The 20,847-nt window shown below is 37.7% G+C and overlaps 1 protein-coding gene across 6 annotated transcripts in view; it reads left to right on the top strand.

The window, feature by feature from the left end:
* Window positions 1-20,847, top strand: part of LOC107703059 (arginine-glutamic acid dipeptide repeats protein-like) — a 177,021-nt gene that overhangs the window by 130,948 nt on the left and 25,226 nt on the right. For 4 of the 6 annotated variants that reach the window (XM_016505553.1, XM_016505554.1, XM_016505555.1 and 1 more), the window contains exons 6-10: window positions 1,976-2,080; window positions 10,729-10,777; window positions 12,649-12,773; window positions 12,866-12,965; window positions 17,605-17,703. In XM_016505553.1, the coding sequence (XP_016361039.1) occupies window positions 1,976-2,080; window positions 10,729-10,777; window positions 12,649-12,773; window positions 12,866-12,965; window positions 17,605-17,703 (478 nt within the window). Of the gene's footprint in view, window positions 1-1,975; window positions 2,081-3,969; window positions 4,182-10,728; window positions 10,778-12,648; window positions 12,774-12,865; window positions 12,966-17,604; window positions 17,704-20,847 lie in introns of those variants that run through there. The other 2 variants (XM_016505557.1, XM_016505556.1) reach the window with 2 other exon arrangements.

Raw genomic sequence — 20,847 nt, 5'->3', positions numbered from 1 at the left:
TGTAACGGTACACATATGACCGGTCAGTACATATCTCGGTTTTAACGTCACGGTTTTTGGTATGATTTCGGTACAGCAGGGGGAAAACCTAAACTTGTTACAATTAAGCCTAACAACTTAACCCAAACTTAAATTTAAACTATTTATTTTTAAATAGATGATCAACACTTAATACAAAAAATGTATGCAAACATGTAAATTGCACATAATGCAGTTTTTAAATTAACTTATAAATACTAAAATTTCCAGGCTATTTGTTAAAATATATTAAATTACACACATGCTGTCATAGCATGTTTCATAACAGATTCATTTAAAAATACAATAAATAATTAAGACTAACAGGTTTAGTAAAATATAATGACTAGACTATATGGTGTAATATTTCGCGAACTGCTCCCCTATAGACTTCATTTCTCTAGTGAACTAACGAGCTCTGGACACTGATGAGTTGCTGAGGTAAATGAAATGCTACGTGACATTTTATTTCCATGCTGTTTTATTGATGTCTTTTTGCGGTTGAAACACAGCGATTACATGAGGCATGAGATGTTCAGTCATGTTTATTCGCGTTAAAACTAGTAGTACAGAGGAAGGAATGTTCGCGTTCACTCGCGCACTGCTCTGCCATTTACACTGCACAAGTCTGCGGCGCGTTACGGCTAGGGCTTTTTTAAAGATGGGAAATATCCTACTTTGTGCTTTTTTGGATGACACACAAGTAGCTGCTTTAAGTTTTAAAAGTATTAATTTATAATGGGCAGTTTGAACTGATTAATGGAAATGAATCAAACTTGCAGTTACGATTAAAACAATTTTACCACAAGTTTAAATCAGAGTTTATTAAACATGTCTTAGGCTGGCACTCTTACACTGTTATTATTCATGGTGGCTCACTGGCGACTCATGAAACTACTCTAATGAATACGCAGATGCATTGCGAATAAAAGCCAGCACTAGCTCCCATGATTTATAGTCATTAAAGAAACCTCTGGCAGGTACAGATGCTGTGGGATGTAAGACTGGAGTCTTTAAGAGCCGTAAACAGACATTTTGATCCTCTCAGTTCACTACAGGAGTGATCGTCTCGGTACAGACTACCATTTCACAGCGATTCTGCATGCAAAGCATTACTGAAAGCAATTACGTTCTTTTGCGATGAGGCTCAGGAAAAAGAGTACAGGCATGTTTATTGTCAAGAAACCAGACCTTCTCAGTCTGTCTTTACCCATGTGATATATTTTTCCCCTCTCTTTCTCTTCCTCCCTCCTTTCCTTCCCTCTCTCTTAACTGAAACCATCTGGAGGCAGCACACTAAGCCACAGCTCTGAACCACTGATTTCAGGGCAAATTAGCTGCAACTGCTGCTGCACAGAGAGCCCTTTGATTTGACTCATTACAGGGCTTTAGATAAACTCAATGAATTCCGCTAGCATGGCGTAATGCTTGCTCCAAACCTCACGTTCCTTTCATCTTATGAGCAAGGTATTGAACCAGTGCAGAAACACTGATGCCTATTATTTTGATAGCGCCTGATGTTGGAAATGTAAAGTGTCGAAAGGGGGATTGTAAAAATGTCATGATTCGTAGAGGTTTTTCGCTCTGCATTGTTTGAAAAGCATGGGGTGTCTGTCACCTTTTGTTTGTCTAACAGAATGAAGGGAAAGGGAATTAACAATACAACTATACAGGAATGCTGTGATCCTGTAACCCCCGAGATTACCCACACGTAGAAATCTATATCAGTATCCCATAATTAAAATGATTAATTACACAAATGTAGGGGGGAAAACAGGCAAAATAAATACATACATGATTGGAACAGCATTCAATGTGTACATACAATAAAATATTAATATAAATAAGAGTGAGTAAATAATAATGGCAAATATTCATTTTTGGGTGAACTATTCCTTTAGGAGTAAATCTGGGATATTTGCACCGTGACTGATTTGTTTTCTCTGTTTCTTTGCAGGGGGAAATGTAACATTTCACACTTTTCTGACATATTTGCTGCCAGGGAGTTCAAAGCACGAATCGACTCTTTCTTCTACATCTTAGGATATAACCCAGAAACCAGGTAAGCCTTTACTGACTTCAATAATCAGCCCTCCTCAGGCATGTTCTGTCTTCAGATACTCTGTTGCAGTATTTTACAAATAGCAATTTTATGATTCATATCAGGTTTCTGGATTTGCTTTATTCACTTTAAATTGTCCAGCAGTGCATGAAGGCAGTTTGAGAATAGATTAAATCATGAAGAATACAGTCTTCTCTTTTATAGCCTGTCTTTGACAATGGAGGCCTGCATTTAGAGTTTTATTTTCCATCTCCAGCATTTTGGGGAGTTGTATCACACCTTGATTTTGCATTATTAATTACACAAACAAATACATTCCTGTTCAAAAGTTTGGGGTTAATGTTTTTAAAAGTAGTCTCTTATGCTCAAGACTGCATTTATTTGATCAAAATGCAGTACAAAAGAAACGTTGTGAAATTTGATAATTAGAATTTAAAATAATCCTTCAGAAATCTATGCTGATTTGGTGCTCAAACACTTCTTATCAATGTTGAAAACAGTTGTGCTACTTAATATTTTTATGGAAGCTTTTTCAGGAGTTTTGAGAAATAGAAGGTTCAAAAGAGCTGCATTTATTTCATATTAAATTATTTTGTAACATAAATGTCTTTATTGTTACTGTGAGTAAACATTAATTTCTTAAAAAATAAATAAATAAAACTTATTGACCCCAAACATTTGAATGGTAGTGTATATATCATTTAATATTTGACCATAATATTATATATTATATACTTTAATATTTGACCATAAAATGTAATGGTTCTTGAAATCTGACTACTTGCTTGCTATAGGAAGAAATGTGCTGTTACATTTTTAATGCTGTGAAGACTCAGTTGGTCTTTTCTTTTCAAGTCCTTTTCTCACAGATACATGTTATAATAAATTAAAATACCAATACATGACAGGAAATGGATGTTGTAGGATGTTTTAACTGCACTAGCAAGCCTGACATGCTAGTAGTCACACTGTTGTAGCATTAATAATTTAACACAAGACACCACTCTAAGTTTATTACCTACTGTAGCGATCATCCAGGTTTTGCTCGAATAACCATTAAATATTTTACAGCCTTGTCTCTGTTGTGCACTTACATTACAGTACAAAGAATAAGGATTTGTTTTAAAATGCCTGTAATAACTACTCTTTTTGTAGTCAATAGGCTACTTTTTAAATAAAGACAAGCTATTTAAACATACTCAAATTTGAAACCGCCATAACTTATTTTTCTGAGATGTATTAAAGATACAAAGATATTTAAACATTCCAGATTTACTTTTAAAGGAAGAAAAAAAAATCTAAATGAAAACTGGTAAATTTACTAATTAAGTAATTTACTCATCTTCATTTAGGCCTATACGAATTATTTATTGTATACCTACCATAATGTGTCCCACTGTCTTTTTATAGTGATTACAATTCTTTTATTTGCAAATTATGCATTTTTAAATATATTTAAATGTACACTAACCAACCAAAATAATAAAAATAATCAGTTCCTCGCACGCTCATAATGTGACATCTCAATTACATGTCCAAGCATATTGGGAATGAATAGAGTTAGCCACCCCCCCCCATTCCTTTGTGTATTAAAATCATAGCCTGGATGCTTGTATCAGGGGAAAAAAGCAGGATTACAATAGAACCATTACCATAGTCATGTGATGCTCCAATAATGGGGTGCATTAGGAGCCCGAGGGGTAGTTTGAGGGGTAATAAGATGCTGGGCTGATAAACAGAGGAGGAATGCTGTTGAGTTGCTGGTTGGGAGCCCCCTTCACGGGTCCCCCACTCAATCACAGTCTATCGCCCTCTCGACTCCCTCCTCCTGCTTGTTTAGTATGCAGCAGCAGCATGGTGTGTGTGAGCAGGAGAGATGGGCTGTGATTCCTCTGCGTGCGCGTGTGTGTGTGAGGTCGCGGCACATGCTCAGTGCTGTCTGTCGGTCACGGCACAAGATCAGTGTAAAAGCTGACTGAATGCGTGAGCCTCCATTTTGAGTACCTACACAAATAGGTGCGAGGGGACTCTTTATTCCTCGTTCTGTCAAATAAAACCGCAGCTCTGGCTCCGACATGGACGACCTGTTCAGTCCGCGCAGGTACGTTAGCATGTTCGTCTTCACCTGTTAAGCGTTCGGCGCGTCACACTGTGCGTTCCGCCTCGCGCGCCTCTTGTAATGTTATATACGTGTTTGTCTTGAAGAAACAGCTGTTTAAATAGCGTCGACAGCGTTATCCGGTTGTTTATATGTTGCTGTCAGTAGCATTAGCCGTCTGTGCTAACGTCAACGCAGGGTGCTTCATATTAGTGTTTGTGTATGCGGTTTGCATACACAATTGCATACAATTGTCTGGCATAAGCAACTTAACTTTGTTTTTGACAGCATGAATATAATAGAGAGACGGTCGTATTATGACTTCGCAGTACGCTATATTGTGTTTACAGTCGGGATGACATGGCGTAGGATAGAGTTGGGTGCTTTGTGCTCACTTGAAGATGTATAATGAAAGCACCCGCTGTTTTGAAGGGTTTAGTAGGTGTGTTGATAAAGTTAGGGCGCTCTCTGTGTTTATTCGGTGTGTTATGTGCGTTTCGGAGTCGTGCGGTGATTGGAGGATATTGATGGATGGGGCGTGGCCAGGCTTGATTGCCGTGCGCGTGGTCGAGTCAAAATATGCAAGATGTTGTGCTTGTGTTGACAGCGCTTCATGTGCTAGAGGTACTGTTACAATTAAATGACTTGTACTGTATGTTAATTGTATTTTAAGGTTTGTTTCTTGTTTTTTATTTCTTTAAAAGTGTGTACTTCGTTAAATATGTATAAGCTGTTTGTTTTATCTGTGGTGAATCTGCAGTTTGAAATAAGCACTATTGGAATTTCAGCCCTTTTCTGTAATGACAATCACAAAAAGTACACATTTAAAATGTTAATATTGGTGTGAGTTTTGTAAACATGGAGACACACCAAAATACCATTATATGTGATCTTAGAGTTTTGAAAGCATTTTCTGACCTTTTGTTTCAAAGGATGTCAAGCCAGGAAATGTCCCAGCATAAGTATTGACACATGTTGAGTCACTCATATTAAGATAAATGTTTGAGTTTTAGTTTGTCGCTTCAGATGAGCTTTTCACTTCATCTAGTTGTAGAGTTTTTAGTTCTTCAACAAAATTCCCACTGAGAGAAAAAAAAAATTCACTCAAATTGTTTGTTACATAGTTTATAAGTTCATAGTCGAAATGTCAGGCTTGTCTGGGAGTCTTAGTTACACCACTGAAATGGACATGATTCATTAAAATTATAATGATGTATTGATAGGTTTATTAATGATTAATAGGGGTGCTCCTATCAGGATTTTTGAGGCCGATCACAGAAAGCAGTATCTGCCGATACGATCACCGATATCGATCACCGATATCGGATCTTTTTAAAGCCTTCTTTTTATCATGTAGAATTATTTATAGTGATGATCCAATCAAGATTTTTAGACATTTATTCAGAGCCTGAATTTCATTTTTGAAAATGAATTCCCCTCTTAGGTGACTCTTGTGAGAGGGGATTTTTTAATTTGAGGGGTGGAGGGGGGCATTTTTTAGACATATTTCAAAAATATATATTTCTCTCCTAAATGTTTGATTATGCACTGCATTTTTGTTTTGACAATCATGCAATTGTTGCACAATAGCTTACACACAGCACAAGCCTGATTTCGTGAGCTGTATGTGAGGCGGTCTACACACGGGTTCACACTAGTGTTGTCAAAAGACCCGGTATTTCGGTACCAAGTCGGTACTAAAAAAATGAAAATGTTACGGTACCAGGTTTTTTTAAGTACCGGTGGTACCGAGTACCCGGTCAACCCGGTTCTTGATGCGCTATCCGAAAGCTATCCTCTTCCAGTGTTGCCATGTCCGCAGTTTTCCCGCAGAATTGGGCTGCTTAACACTGTTGCCGCGGGTTGTTTTTCATGTCCGCGGGTTGAAAAACGGACCCCATTAACGTGATATTTAGCCCCTGGAATGCGAATTTTACCAGGGAAACCCCGCCAAAACACACGTATTTTATCCTCGGAACGCGATTTTTAACGGGAGACCCCCTCAAAACGCGATTGGGCGGGTTTTGTTGTGAAAACCTGGCAACCACTTCATAAAATTTACTTTTTTCATACTTTTATTACTTGTGGAAAAACTTGAAACACTTTTAAATAAGTATAAAGAATGGCATTGGTTTTGCACATTTAATTTTTGTTTAACATTATTAATAAAAATGTTCAATGAGCATGTTTTTGTGTTTTTCTTTGGTACCGAAATTGGTACCGAGAACCGTGGATTTTCACTGGTATTGGTACCGAATACTGAAATTTTGGTACCGTGACAACATTAGTTCACACATACTCCGTTTGCAGTGCGTATGCGGGCCATGTGCAGTACATAAGTGGTGCAGAAGCAGCTTTCACACAGGAGTCTGTGACTGGTCTGTGGCTGTTTACCACAAACACATTTATCCATTATTTTGATTTCAAATCCAAACATTGTTACTGAAAATTCTTTTTCAGCATTGTGATTCTTTTTTTAAACAGTACAGTAATACAATCTTTCATAGACTGGTTTAAACACATTAAATATAAGAAACGCGTTAAATATAAGAAACACATTATTCAATGCTTTTTACTTTTGCATTTACTTCTAGATTTAGGCTATATTTTAAGTTGCTCAAGCAAGTGGCAAAACATTTAAACTACTTTTCTTACATTATCACAAACGTTCAAAAATAAAACTTACCATTGACAAAAACAGTCAGCTCTACTGCCTTTTCTTTTGCATTTAATTCTTTATTACAAGCAATCTTGCGGTTCATAAAGAACTTTGTTTTCCTACCTCCACGAGTGCCATCTATTATTGCCTGTTTATCTAAAAGTGCTCTTTTCCTTTAAACCTAGCCAAAAAGCCATAGCCTATGTGTTGACAGTGAAACACAGTAGACTTTAATTATATGCATTTATGGTGTAATTACTAAATTTTCGTGTCAATCCATGTTCATATTTACCGCAAACAATGCGCTGTCACTTTAATTCAGCGCGTGCAGCGGAAACTATCTCCACACTGCTGCAGACGCACCGCTCCTGGAACGCACTATCCGTTAACATGAGCGCGGAAAAATTTACGCACCACATACGTCCTGCAAACGGAGTAATGTGAACCTGGCATTATGTGTGTGCGCTGCGAGTGTACACCAGGAGAGCGCGCGAGCACTTAATGGTTTAAACACTGGCAAGAATTAAATAGAAATGCAATTTATAAACTTTAGTGACGACGCTACACTGCCTCGATTGTACAAATGACAATTCCTTTGTCAACTGTGCTGCGTGCAGCTCGCTTATTGCAGATGTGATTTGAAGCCATTTGCGCATTTTTGAGAGAGAAAGAGAGCACGCGCAGTGATTCACTCACGCTGTTTGTGAAATTATGTCTTACAGAACGTTTTCAAATTACTTTATAAGTTATTTAATGAAGAAACATGAATTGTACCTCACCTTCAGCATTATAATTATTTAACCCGCACCGGACTGAGATGGTGCCGCTGCATGTTGTGCCAAACATCTGACGGCAGCGTCATCAGCTTGAGATCGGCCTTTATAGAGACTGCCGATCAAACATCCCAAAGCGATTATCGGCCGATAGTGATCGGTAGCCGATAAATCGCAGCACCCCTAATGATTAATGAAAGTTAATATTTGCCTCTGCTAATAATAGCAACCTAATAAGAAATTTAATGGATTGTGTGTTTGTGTATAGAATTAAAAGTATAATATTCAGTTTTATTAATGTATTCAATAACATAAATTTGAAGTATTCAAAGTGGTCCTGTGTCCCAAACAATAGAGCATCAGATGAAAGCATCTGCCAAATGCATAAACGTTAATATAAATGTAAAATAAAGCCTATAATTTTTAATGTACTGTAATTCAGAAACTTGTTACATATTTAATTCTTGACATTTTTAAGTATTATTGTTAATACATTATTTACATGAAGTATATTAGGTTTACAGTAGGTTTCACCTCTCAATATGTCTCTTTTGTAACTTCTATTCTTGTAACACACTTTAATCATTCTATCAAAAACAATAGGATTTTATTTTCCTCCACTAGCTAAATTGTTCAGATTTTGTCTTGACACATGTTGGAAAGATTGTTCTGTATGCGATCTTACTGTGGCAGCCTTCAGATCCTTCTCTACGGCTCTTGTGTGTTTTGCTGCTTAATTCACAGCCTCCAAAAATGCAGAGGCTGTAGAATGTTTAGGAACCCGGCTGAGTGATTTCTCCCCTCCGCTATCGCCGTCATCTCGCAGCAGACTCAGTTTCAGACAAAAGCGCCATAATGCTTGCCTGGCGATTTATTTCATGTGGATTTGTCTTTCATTCTAGGAGTCACGAGCCTCAGAATCAGACTCTTAAAACTTTAAACACCTCAATGCTGAAAAGCTTTTAATGCAGGCCTGTCTGCTGCTGCTTCATCTGTCTGCCATATTTGTTTCAGTGTGGAATTTCCTGCATTGACAGAGCTCGTGTTTTTAGTGGATCGTGCTGGAGGGAGAGAGAGAGGGGTTGTTTATGAAATGTACCCAGATGAAGGGGGATATGATTTGAGGCCCTAACCTCTCCTGGCTTTGCAGCCAGGTTCGGGCAGCCAGCCCGGCGGTGGAGTGAGAGCTACTCTGGACGCAAATCATAGTGACAGTTTCTGGGCCCCGCTCTGTGCCTGGCTATATGAAAATCAGCGCTGTTGCTGTGGCAACGGAGTGGCGAAGGCTTTTCAAAAGGAACATCTTGTCATTTTCTTTAATCCACTGCAGCTGGAGATCGGAACACTATTATTAAATTGTAGTTGCCATGGTTACTGCCACGGGTTTGTAACAGCAGCCATTTCAGGGCTCCTCTCCCCCTGCTTATCATCTGGCCTTTTGGGGGCTTTTGTAGCGCACCTTCACAAAAACAAGAAGACACGTCGACTGCGCTGTTCGCCACCTTTTGTGCCTTTGTTCGGTCTATAGGTTTAAATCCACACCATTTCCTCTTAGGGTCTATTGTGCATTAATGTGAATCATGCATTAATGTGATTATTGTGTTGTGTTGCTAAAGCCGTATAATACCCCGAAAGCACTGTCAGGGCGTTGAAAATGTTTTAGAGAGCTAAAAATCTGTAAATAAAGCTGCTAAAAGGTTGTTATAGCCTGAAGGTTGACAATCTGGGCTTTTAATGCTGATGCAATATGATTCCTAAGTAACTAAACATGTCAATCTCTATTATATGAAGAACTGTTTTTTTAGGGCTGTCACGATTCCTTCATTTAATTCGAGTACTCGATTTAAATAAATCCTCGATTGCATTTTGCCCGTGTCAAGTAACCGGCAAAATACCAGAAGTGGTGCATTCAACGGACAAGAATTCATGAAAATGAAATGCATTATTTTACCATTTATCAAGGCTGCATGATATATTACACCAATTTAAAAATCATAATAAAGCATAATGCTGTTGTGAATTCACAAAGGCTGTGATTCAATTCAATAAATTTATGCCATGCAGGGTTAATATGTGCTTTTATTATTTACATGAGTGTAGGTTACCTACGTGCATCTCATAGCAGCTCCATTCACAGTAAATGCTGCTCCACACAAACTGTTATCATTTATATGTGTGTAGCGTCTCAAACTCCATCTCTTCATATTGTTGTGAGTTTGGGTTTATTATTACGTTCATCTGGGAATGCAACGCGTGCCATCTCATCAGATTTCTTACGTAAATCATTTATAAACCTACGCAAACAGGAGAATACATCATCTTTCTCAATATGCTAACTGTTCATCACGATTTCAAAATAAAAGCTCAAACTCTCGCTCTGAGTTTACACTTTTTGATATCTACGTATTCAAGAAATGACAATGGCTGTAGCATTTCTGTTGTAAAGAAATGGCCAAATATTAAAGATTAAGTGGACATTTGAATTAAATGTTGTTTAGTCAATATTAAACAAGGATTAGATTGCCCAGTAATGTGTAAAACAATCATCAGGCCGTTGACGCCCTCTGCAGTAATTTGTTATAATATGTAATGTACATCAGCTCTATTGTTTATAATACATTGTATTTTAACAGTTTTGTTCAATAAAACTATATGATTACTTGCTTTTGATACTTTATTTGAGCTAGTTATTATTTCCTCATTGCTATTATATATGTATTTTAAGTCATTTTAAAGTCTATTGTTGGCTTAGGTCTATTTTTATTACTACAAAAAATGAATTATAATTTTCCGATTATTAAATTAATCGTCAGAATAATCGACCGATTACAAAAATAATGATTTGTAATTATCCAATTACTCGATTAATCATCAGAATAATCGACTGATTACTAAAATAACTAATTGTAATTATTAAATTACTCAATTAATGTCAGAATAATCGACCGATTACTCTATTACTAAAATTGTCGTTAGTGACAGCCCTACTGTACTTAACTTCAAGAGGTTGCATTTGGTATACTGTATGACACTTATATACTAAGAAAATAGCTAAACGCCACGTATGACATTTCATAACCAATTTATTTTTTGTTCTTTCTCTCTCTTTTTTCCTCAGGCGATTAAACAGTACACAAGGGGAGATTCGAGTCGGTCCCAGTCACCAGGTATGTCTCTTTACAAATGCTTAGCATGTTATCTGAAACCTTGTCTTCCCTGGCATTGCTTATTAAAAGCTTGTGGTGTGGATTGAACAGTGATATCTGAAGCTCATGTTAAGCAGTGGCTTGATTGACAAGCGCAAGGACTGCTTAGATATTACCGCTGGTCCTCTGTCACCTGCATGCTTAACTTGAACATGTCCTCATCGCGCATTCAAGAAGATGGTTGATGGATTTTTTATGCAGTGCAGCGTCCATATGGAATAGTGTGTTTGGAAATTGGCTGCTCGGAGGGTATGGGATTTATTAGACGCATTCAGCAGTGTTTTATGGGAATTAGGAATGGTCACAGCAGTCTGAAATTGAAAAGCCAAAAGGAAGATCGCTAAAGAAGATGGCACACGATGAAAAAGACCCAGCACCACTAACAATTAACGTCAGATGTTTTATAGTGTATATCCTCCCAGAGATCCAATCGAGTTATCATGTGGAGTGAAACCAGCGGCAGGACCTCTGCCCAGACTTTAGATGAAGTTTGTGGTAATAAAGCTCTGCAGGGCCGGCCATTACAGGCTAGCACACCGTGGATATTGATCCAACGCGGAACGGATCTGTAAGACTTTAGAACCCGATTTGAATCGTCACATATTTGAATCGATTTTCAACCGGCTCGCAGTTAATCGTTACATCCCTAGAACTGAATGTTAGTTATATGTTAGGAAATGACTTGAGGTTTGCTCTTAGGATTTATTTGAGCACATAATTTTTTGTATTTTACTCTGGAAACATTTTACCGAAGTTTAGTCTAGGGTTTCGGAACACAATGTACAAGAAACATGGGTGAAAGCATACTAATGCTATTCTAAGCTGTTCAGTGTGTCTGTTAGGATCACTTATATATAATATGTATAATGTGTGTGTGTGTGTGTGTGTCTGTGAATATACAAAAACACTGCGACTCACAAGACAAAAAACACGAAAACACCTTTCTGTCAGGAGAGAGAGAAGCCGCAGCGTGTGAACGCGCCGCCATCCTACTAGTATCATCTAGTATCATCATTTTGATTTCATCAAAGAATTAAAAAAAAAATAACATGGTGTCCAGAAGCCATTTCTAGCCACTGGGGGACCATAGGCAGGCTAGGGGAACTCATATTAATGTTAAAAAAACTCATAAAGTTAAATTTTCATGCCATGGGACCTTTAAGCCACACAACTGTTTTTAACATAGATTGTTTTTTGAGCACAATCAGCATATTACAGTGAGATCTGAAGGATCAGGTTACACTAAGAGACTGCAGTACTGGCTGTGAAATTTTCAGTTTTGCCAGCACTGGAATAAGTTATATTTTAAAATATATTAAAATAAAAAAAACAGTTGTCTTAAAGTGTAATAATATCTTACAGATATTGCTGTTTTTACTGTATTTTTCATCAAATAAACCCAGATTTGGTGAGCATAAGAGACTTATTTCAAAAACATAAAAAAATCTTACTGACCCCAAACAAAAGAGTTTTATGTGTTTATTAGTTATGCTTGCTGATATTTGGGTATTAGGCATTCCATGACCTCCTGGTAACAAACTAAAAAACACCTTATGGCAGTGTCCTGGTAACTGCCTACATTGTTTTACATCAGCGTTACCTAGAAAAGTTTAAGCATAATATTTCTACACACAAGGGGAAGCTGAATAATGTTTAGTTGCCTCATTGATTCAAGAGAGGTCTTTTAATCATCCGTGATTGTTCACACCTCTCCGTCGGCTCAATGCATGTGGAGATTAAATGAATTTGAAAATTGATATTTAGCACTCATTGCTTGTGCTATTTGTGTTGTGACCGCAGCTGTCCTTCCCCTCTGCTATTTGCCAAATTAGGCCAAGCTGCCAGAGCTCCAGCCCTTTCCCTCTCCTGGAGGTCAGACCGTAACAGAGAATGAGGAGCTGGTCTGGATGCCTGGGGTCAATGACTGTGACCTGCTCATGTACCTGCGGGCAGCCAGGTAAGCCCCACGTCACCCTGCTTTCAGTCATGTTGTACAGTATGTCTTTGTCAGCTTTGACTTCATCAATGTTCCCTCTCTGTGGTTGGCAGGAGCATGGCAGCGTTTGCAGGGATGTGTGATGGGGGGTCAACAGAGGACGGCTGCATCGCAGCCTCACGAGACGACACTACACTAAATGCATTAAACACTGTAAGTTGACAGCATAACTGACCTTTACTCCAGATTTAAAATTACACGTGTTGTTTTTACTAATACTAAAATTAGATTTGACGAACATAAAACTGAGAATGGAAAATTATTTTATTATGATATTGTGATTAGTATATAAATAATAAAAAAAGAATGTGTACTGTTTTTATTTGTAATGTCTATTGTTATTTTCTGTATTCTTCTTATTAGTATATTATGGTTTTGGTTCCTGTTTAAACCTTTTAATAATAATAACAGCAATAACATAGCACGGTAAAACCATGTTGACCTATTTAGTTGTATTTTTATTATCTGGTCACTTTCTAAGAACCAAACCTAAGATGCATATAATCAGCAATGTAGATTCATCAGAATTTAGATTTGTCAGACTCATTAGTATCAAATGACTTGTTATCCTCCTCACAATAAAATGTTGCTGCTCTACGCAGTGCTTTTTCAGGCACTGATCTGATCTGCCACTTTATAAATGGTGATTCAGTCTGAGTGCATTTTTGTTATGCTATTACCAGTATTTATTGTCATTTTTACTGTAGAGCTATTTAGTAAAAACACAAAGAGGAATTAGGCCAGTCACATTACTCACGGTTGAGAAAACCATAAAATGTCAAAATGTCAAAACCATAAAGAGGTCCAGGCAGTGGAGTGGTTTAACAGAGAGACCACAGGTTTCAGGAAGAGCCATTTTCTATATAACTAATCATTCAGGCTCAGGAGGAAATAGTTTTAACAGAACCCTGCGTCTAAAAGAGATTATAACATAGGTTTTGTGGCTCTGTTTATTACTTCCCAGTTTTATTAATTGTGTGGTCTATGGTTGTGACGCGTTATCTTGACCTTTAAAGTAATGCAAGTGTGACATCTGTCGGTATATGCCTCATGGAAGTTCCCTGTACTTGCTCAGTACAGCAGCTAAAACCCAATTTGTCTTGGCCAATTAAGCACCCATCACCAAAGAGACACAGTGAAGTAAGATGTCCCTAGCAGGCTTCATGCCTAATTGTCAAAAGATGAAAAAAAATCCCTCAGCGTTTTCACTCACATTTGTTCACCTTCTCAGCGGTGCACCACAGGCTGCCGCTCTCTGAACACAGCCTTACCTCGGGAAAGACACAGGCACCAGGGGCCATAAAAACACGCTAGTAAATTGGCGTTGAAGAGCTCCTCAGTGATGTCTGTGATTGTAAGATGTCTGAACAAGAGGGGTGTAATTCATGGCTTCATTAATGCGCAGTGGCCCCTGACAGCTGAGCTTTTCGCAAAGCCGAATTTATCAGCCCCCACTGGTCAAGTTACCCGGTCAAGTACAGAACGTACAGCGTGATATGCTAATGCGGCCCATGTCGGACAGCCTGTGAGCCATTATCAAACCAGTTCCTCTCCTTGTCTTCGCTAGCCTTTAAAAAAAGCATTCGACAAATGAACCTGAAATGCAATAAACATGACATTTCCATTTTGACAGAAGTGGATAAGCTGAGAATTAATGTGACCGTTTCCTGACCTTTTTCCACTCATCTGCAATTCCAGTGTGCTTTCAGCGTGACCCGCCTTGTGCCTCAGTCTGGTACCTTCCCTTTGACAAGCTTATTAGTTATGATCACTGATGCTGAATTGTGTGTTTTGAACCGACCAACGTCTCCGGTGGAGGTGCAGGAAAAAGGATTTTTCCCTTCAACCAGATATTGTTCTGTGTTCGACCATTTTTGTAAACAGACCTGATGTGGGAAACTTTAAGTCTTTAAATAGTGACTAACATCAGTTTGCGACAAAACGCTCCATTGTTAACGGCTAGTATAATAAGCAGCTTGCCGGGACGCTTGAGTCATATTGCAGTGTTTTTCGGCGTCACCCTTGAGGCCTGCGTGGCTGCTTTTTTGGCAGTATATTTTAGATAATTTGAGTTCACACTCATCTGCCTGCTCAATACTTAATGGCTTTCAGATTTCCAGTCCAGCTGTCCAAACTCACCCTATCTGACACGTTTATAGGGAGCCAATCACTGTTACAGTGTTCAGGCTGTCCTTACACTGAGAAAATTAGTCGATAGCAATCTGATATGACGGTTTCCTCACATTGTAACAGTCAGAAGTGGAGCAACTAGCTAAAAGTAGCCACATCTACTAACTCAACTGTTTTGCATTAGCTGTTTTCAATATAGTTTCACACTTCCAGTATCAATTATCCAGTATTTGTGTCTTTAAAATTTAGCTTTGCTGTTTTTCATGGCCCAGTTTTAATAGTGAAATAGTTGATTACATGCTGCTGTTTGGCATAAAATTAGGATGTTTTTTATTTTTATTAGATTTATTTAGTATTTTTTAGTATGTTGTCTCATTTCATTTTATTCAGTATTTTTTTTTTTCTCAAGTTACTGTTAAATTAGGGTATTTTATAGTTTTATTAGATTTTAGTATTGTTGACTCAAGTTGGGGAAAAAATAGTGTATTTTCTAGTTGCGTTTAATGTTTTTTACTTTAGAGTTAAATGTGTTCTCTTTTTATTTAGTGTGTTTGACTCATGTTTGGGTTAAATTGGGATGTTTTTTGGTTTTATTACTTTTTAGTATTTTTGTGTGAAGTTAGGGTTAAATTATTGTTCATTTGCTGTATTTAGTGTTTTCAACAGTGTTACAATTAGGTGTTCTGTAGTTTTATTCAATTTTTACTCATATTTATTTTTATTTATTATTTTTTGTAACTAAAGTTTGGGTTAAATTAGGCAAGGCAAGCACATTTTATACATATTGTTAATTCAAAGTGCTTTTCATAAAAGGAATTAAAATCATAAAATAATCACAATAAAAGCAAGGTTTTACATTTTGAAAATGATTTAAAATTGATTTAAAATGAGTTAAGAATGAAACGTGAGGATACATAAAATACAGTTCATTCAGACGTAGCACAAAATTTGTTTTGATTTTTATTAGTTTTTAGTATTTTCAACTCAAGGTTAGATTAGGGTGTTTTTTGGATTTATTGCTCTTTAGTATTTTCGCCTTTTAGTAAGTTATGGTTAAATTAGTGTATTTACTAGGGGGTGTCCCCGACTAAGGATTTTCATAGTCGAATCGTAATTTTCGAATCTTGCCTATAGTCGACTGATAGTCGAATCATATGTTTGGGGGCGGGGGGCAAAATACATTACCAAGAGTCAAGTAGTCAGACATTCGACAGTCATAATTACTGACGTTAACACACAGGGAAAATGCGTAACGGACGCCTCGCAGATACAAAAATGTTTTATCTTTAGATTAAAAGATAGGCTAGTTAACATTAAACGTCAGCGAAACCCTAAGAATTCACAACATTTTTTTTTTTTTTAAACGGTGCTCTCGTTATGTATATGGCAGTAGTTATTGTTCGGCATTTCTGTTTTGAGCTGCACGCGCTGAAGATGACCAGTAGAATGAAGTATTTGATAGCAGGTTTTTAATCAACGGGATTTAACTCATCATTTATCTCATATAGAATACACTTTGTTATTTATACAACATAACGTTAATATTTCGACAAAATGCCTCGAATGCACATGAAAGTGTCTGCGCGGCTCTGAATTAACTCCTTTTGTGGACTCATTCTTCACGCAACAACGTGCAGAAACACGGCAACTAAACACTAAAAATTCACAGCGTTTTATTATAATAGTGTTCTCATTATAATGTTATGTATATGACTGTCCCAGTCATAGTTATTAATATTCTGCATTGTTGTTTGTCCTGCTCGCGCTGCGCGCTGAAGAGATAATTACCGTAGTACTACAATGAAGCGCTTTACTGCAGCGCAACTCAACCAAATGCATCTTATACGAGATAAATAATATATACACGATATATATAAACTGGCTGAAATGTTTTAAAATCACTTGTACCCTACCTGATCGAAAAAATCATTTTTCACTCTGCCTGTGTCAATTTGAGTCTTGCTAAAGATTTAAATCGCTGCCGCCAAGATGCTCCTCTGTCAGTCACGGATTATGGAAAGTGAAAATTAAATCCATAGGGGTGGTTGGATTTATTCACGCACGTTAAAATATTTATTTGAAGCTTCTTTCTTTTCAGATTCTTATTTACAGTATTATCTTAATAGGCTACATATTAACTTATTGGGAGAAAACCGGTAGTTCTATGTGAAATCAGACATTTGAGCACCCCCTTATAGCCAAAATAGCATGATCATAACACCCTGCGAATATTCGACTGTGAGACTGGTAGTCGAATCATGCTCCTCCTATCGAAGCTTCGAATCTTCGACTATTCAGGGTCACCCCTAGTATTTACTAGTATTTAGTTTTGTCGACTCACATTATGGTTAAATTAGGGTATGTTGTAGGTTTATTTGTTTTGTTTCTTGTGGTTTTAACTCAAGTTTTATTAACATTTGCTTATAACACATTTAGTAAATATTATTGTTAATAAGTATTATTAATAAGTTTTTATACTCTTGCCCTAACTTTTTTCACATGATTTATTCAGATGATTATATTGTTGAATAGTTACATATTTAAACAGTAAGTGGTAGTATAGCTGACTACATACAAAAAAAATAACAGTAACATTACAAGTAACTCATATATTAACAAACTACAGTAAATGTGAATTTGTGCTCTGTCTTCTTTCATACAGCTTCATGAGAGCAGCTATGATGCAGGAAAAGCCCTGCAGCGGCTGGTGAAGAAACCAATACCCAAGCTGATTGAGAAGTGCTGGTCAGAGGATGAAGTGGTGAGTGAACAAGTTAACTTTCTTCATTATGTGGCGAGAGAAGGCCGGATTTCGCTGCATTACTGGCTTTGTGTCATCTGCTGAAAAGCGCTCAGGATTCCAACTCTTCCAGCAGAACAGGGCAGCTGCATCCTGTTTATGGCCTGTGGAATAAATCTTCCCAGTGAGGGAGAAGCAAAGGAGGAGGAAAGAAAGTATTGGTCAGCTTGTGTTAGAGACTTAAATTTGATCCAAGTACCTGAAAGCATTTTGTGCTTCAGTCATTAAAATATAAGGAAAACAAAGATAGAAAGAGATCAGCGATGTCTATAACAACCTTAAATGCGATTATGCATTTACCTTTAACCATAGAATCGTAGAAAAGCCCAGGACAAATCATTTATTTGTATATAAAAGACAATATAACATATTCATGGTTCGCACCCAGTGCCGAAACCACACCATCGTCAAGTGAACTCGATTTCTAAACATAAATATTCAAGAAGTGTCCTAAATGTTTACTACCTTGTTTCCATCCCAAGAGGCTTTAATATGCTGCCATTTTTTCCCCAGTAAAATCAATACTCATGTTTGTGTGAGTATATACAGTGGGTACGGAAAGTATTCAGACCCCCTTAAATTTTTCACTCTTTGTTATATTGCAGCCATTTGCTAACAAAGAGTGAAAAATTTAAGGGGGTCTGAATACTTTCCGTACCCACTGTATGTACATATGTACACACTCACTAAAAGCTACAAGGCAGAATTTTAAAAATAGGGGTCGTGTTAATGGTGCCAGCGAGCCCATTAAAAAAGATCAATTAGCCTGTGCATATCGATTTGCATCGGCATGTTTAACCGAGTGTGGGCCTGTTTTTTAATGTATGCGGGAGAAGCGTGTGTGAACTATATAACAGTCTGTCTGAGATGAATAATAGAGATGCAGAATAAATATTGCATGAGCGCAGGCCTCGATTACACCACTGTTGGTATTTTTCTCGGTGGTGTGCGCGCACCCCACAGGAGGCTGTTTGGGGCAGGCAAGCCGCCCCCTCCTCCCCATCTGTAACCCAGCCAGGCCACCGCTGCACTGTCAAGGACACCGCTCCCCCGATCTGATTTCAAGTTGTGCTTTTGCAGCCCTGCAGCCTTGAGGGACAGGTGTAAATGTACCCCTGACCTTGGACGCTCGCTCCAGCCCCGCTGCTCCTCATTTATTTATCATCCCTCGCTTTCCCTCTCTCTTTCGGCCTGCAGGTCCACGGCCTCATTATTCCTGCTCTTTTTCCATCGCTCCTTTTTGAAGTGTGAATAAAAGTGACTGTCTCAGAAATGACAGAATCATCCCCTCTTCAGGGTCACTTGTCACCCGTCTCCCTTAGCCACTCGACACGGCCCTCTGAGCCTCTCTTCCCTTCGACTAGCCTGCAGCGCTTTCAGCAGCAGAAAGAAAGAGCGTGCCATTTTATTTCTTTTCCCGTGCCACATTTTATCTGGAGAATTCTTTTAGACCCCGCAGTAATGCTCTTAAATGGCATGTCATATGTAACACCCTTTAATCTTGTACGCCATTTTAGTAATGCAGTGTAAGATATATTAGTCCGCTGTGAGGGTTTTTTATATATATATTTCCCTTAGGGTTGGGCTAAAAACTGTATGCAGACATACCAAAAAGAGCCTCATTGTTTGTTTGGGAATTGGTTATGCCAATTTTTATTTTAAATGTATTCAAATAGATAATGTATTCAAATAAGAAGGCTATTTCAAATGACAATATTTTACAATATTGCTGTTTTTAATGTGTTTTTGATTAAAAGGCAGCCTTGCTGAGCAAAAGAGGCTTTCAAAAAAACGTTAAAAGTATACTTTTGGATGCGATTAATCGCAATTAATCGTTTGACAGCACTAAAAGAAACATAAAAAATATTGGGGGGGAAAAAAACTTATTGACACCAAACTTTTGGAAGGTAGTGCAGTTAATTACCCAACAGATAGTGGGTAGATCTAAAAATTACAATTTGCTAATTTAATCATCCTCATGTCATTTCAAAAATCAAAAGAAAGTCAGATTTGGAGCGACGTGCAGGTGAGTGAATGGTTTTAATTTTGGGGTGAACTATCCCTTTAAGAGAGGCTGTGTTCGAATGTGCCTGTGATGCCCAAAAATTCAGCTCACTGGGTTTTGAAACACAAGCAGAAAAAGAGCACAGAGTGTTGTGTTTCAGGGTGTCTGATACATGACCACAGTGAGGGCTGCGATCTGCTCCTCTGCCCTGCTGCATATTATCTCTGGCTTGTCACGGGTTGACGAATGAAAGCGTGAAGCTCCAGATAGTTGAAGTTCTGTGCGCGGCAGCGGGTAACCTGGTAAGGCTGCAGCCACACGGTGGCGAACGATGAAGCCTGCACATTTTTTCCAATCAAACACCTCCCTCCTTAATATTAATCTCAGTGCACATGAATAAAGAGAGGTGGGTCTTTGGAGATGGGAAGAATGTTTTAAAACCTTGTTTTGTTGGTTCCTGTGGACCATGAAACTGACCACCCACTTAGAAGGTTACATGGTTGTTTAGCTCAGTGGTTTTCAACTGGTTTGCTTTAGGACCCAGAATTTACATGGGACAAGTGGTGACCAAACACAGTGCAGAAAGTATCGTACAAAAATGTTGTTAAAATCTAGATTTGAAATATATTAATGTTAATTTAATGTTGAATAAAATAATGGTAGTTATACCATTATAATCTTGCCTGCTGAAGAAAAAAACAATAGAACCCCTCCCAAAACACAATAAAAAATGTAATGGATTTCAGGGTTATAATGGGAATTGTATTGGTTTTAATGTAAACTATAATGGTGTCTATTTGATGGATTCTATTGGTGGGATGTAATCTGGCAGATGGCAACCAGTGGAACAACAGTAATTCCTATTGGAATAATGCCCAAAACAAAAAGGAATTTTGTAATGGTTTAATGGAAACTATAAGAATTTTTGTGATGGCTTCTGTTGTTTTTTTAAGCAGGGTAATGATACCCATACTGTGCTCCACATTATTGACAATATTGAGCTGAAGCTTGACTTTGCAAATTTAAAATCGCAAATCAAATCGCAATATCTGTCAAAAAAAATCGCAATTTGATATTTTCCCCCAAATCGCACAGCCCTA

The sequence above is a fragment of the Sinocyclocheilus anshuiensis genome, unplaced genomic scaffold, assembly GCF_001515605.1.
Source record: "Sinocyclocheilus anshuiensis isolate Anshui unplaced genomic scaffold, SAMN03320099.WGS_v1.1 scaffold883, whole genome shotgun sequence".
Classification (NCBI taxonomy): domain Eukaryota; kingdom Metazoa; phylum Chordata; class Actinopteri; order Cypriniformes; family Cyprinidae; genus Sinocyclocheilus; species Sinocyclocheilus anshuiensis.
This window is presented reverse-complemented; position numbering and strand designations above follow the sequence as displayed.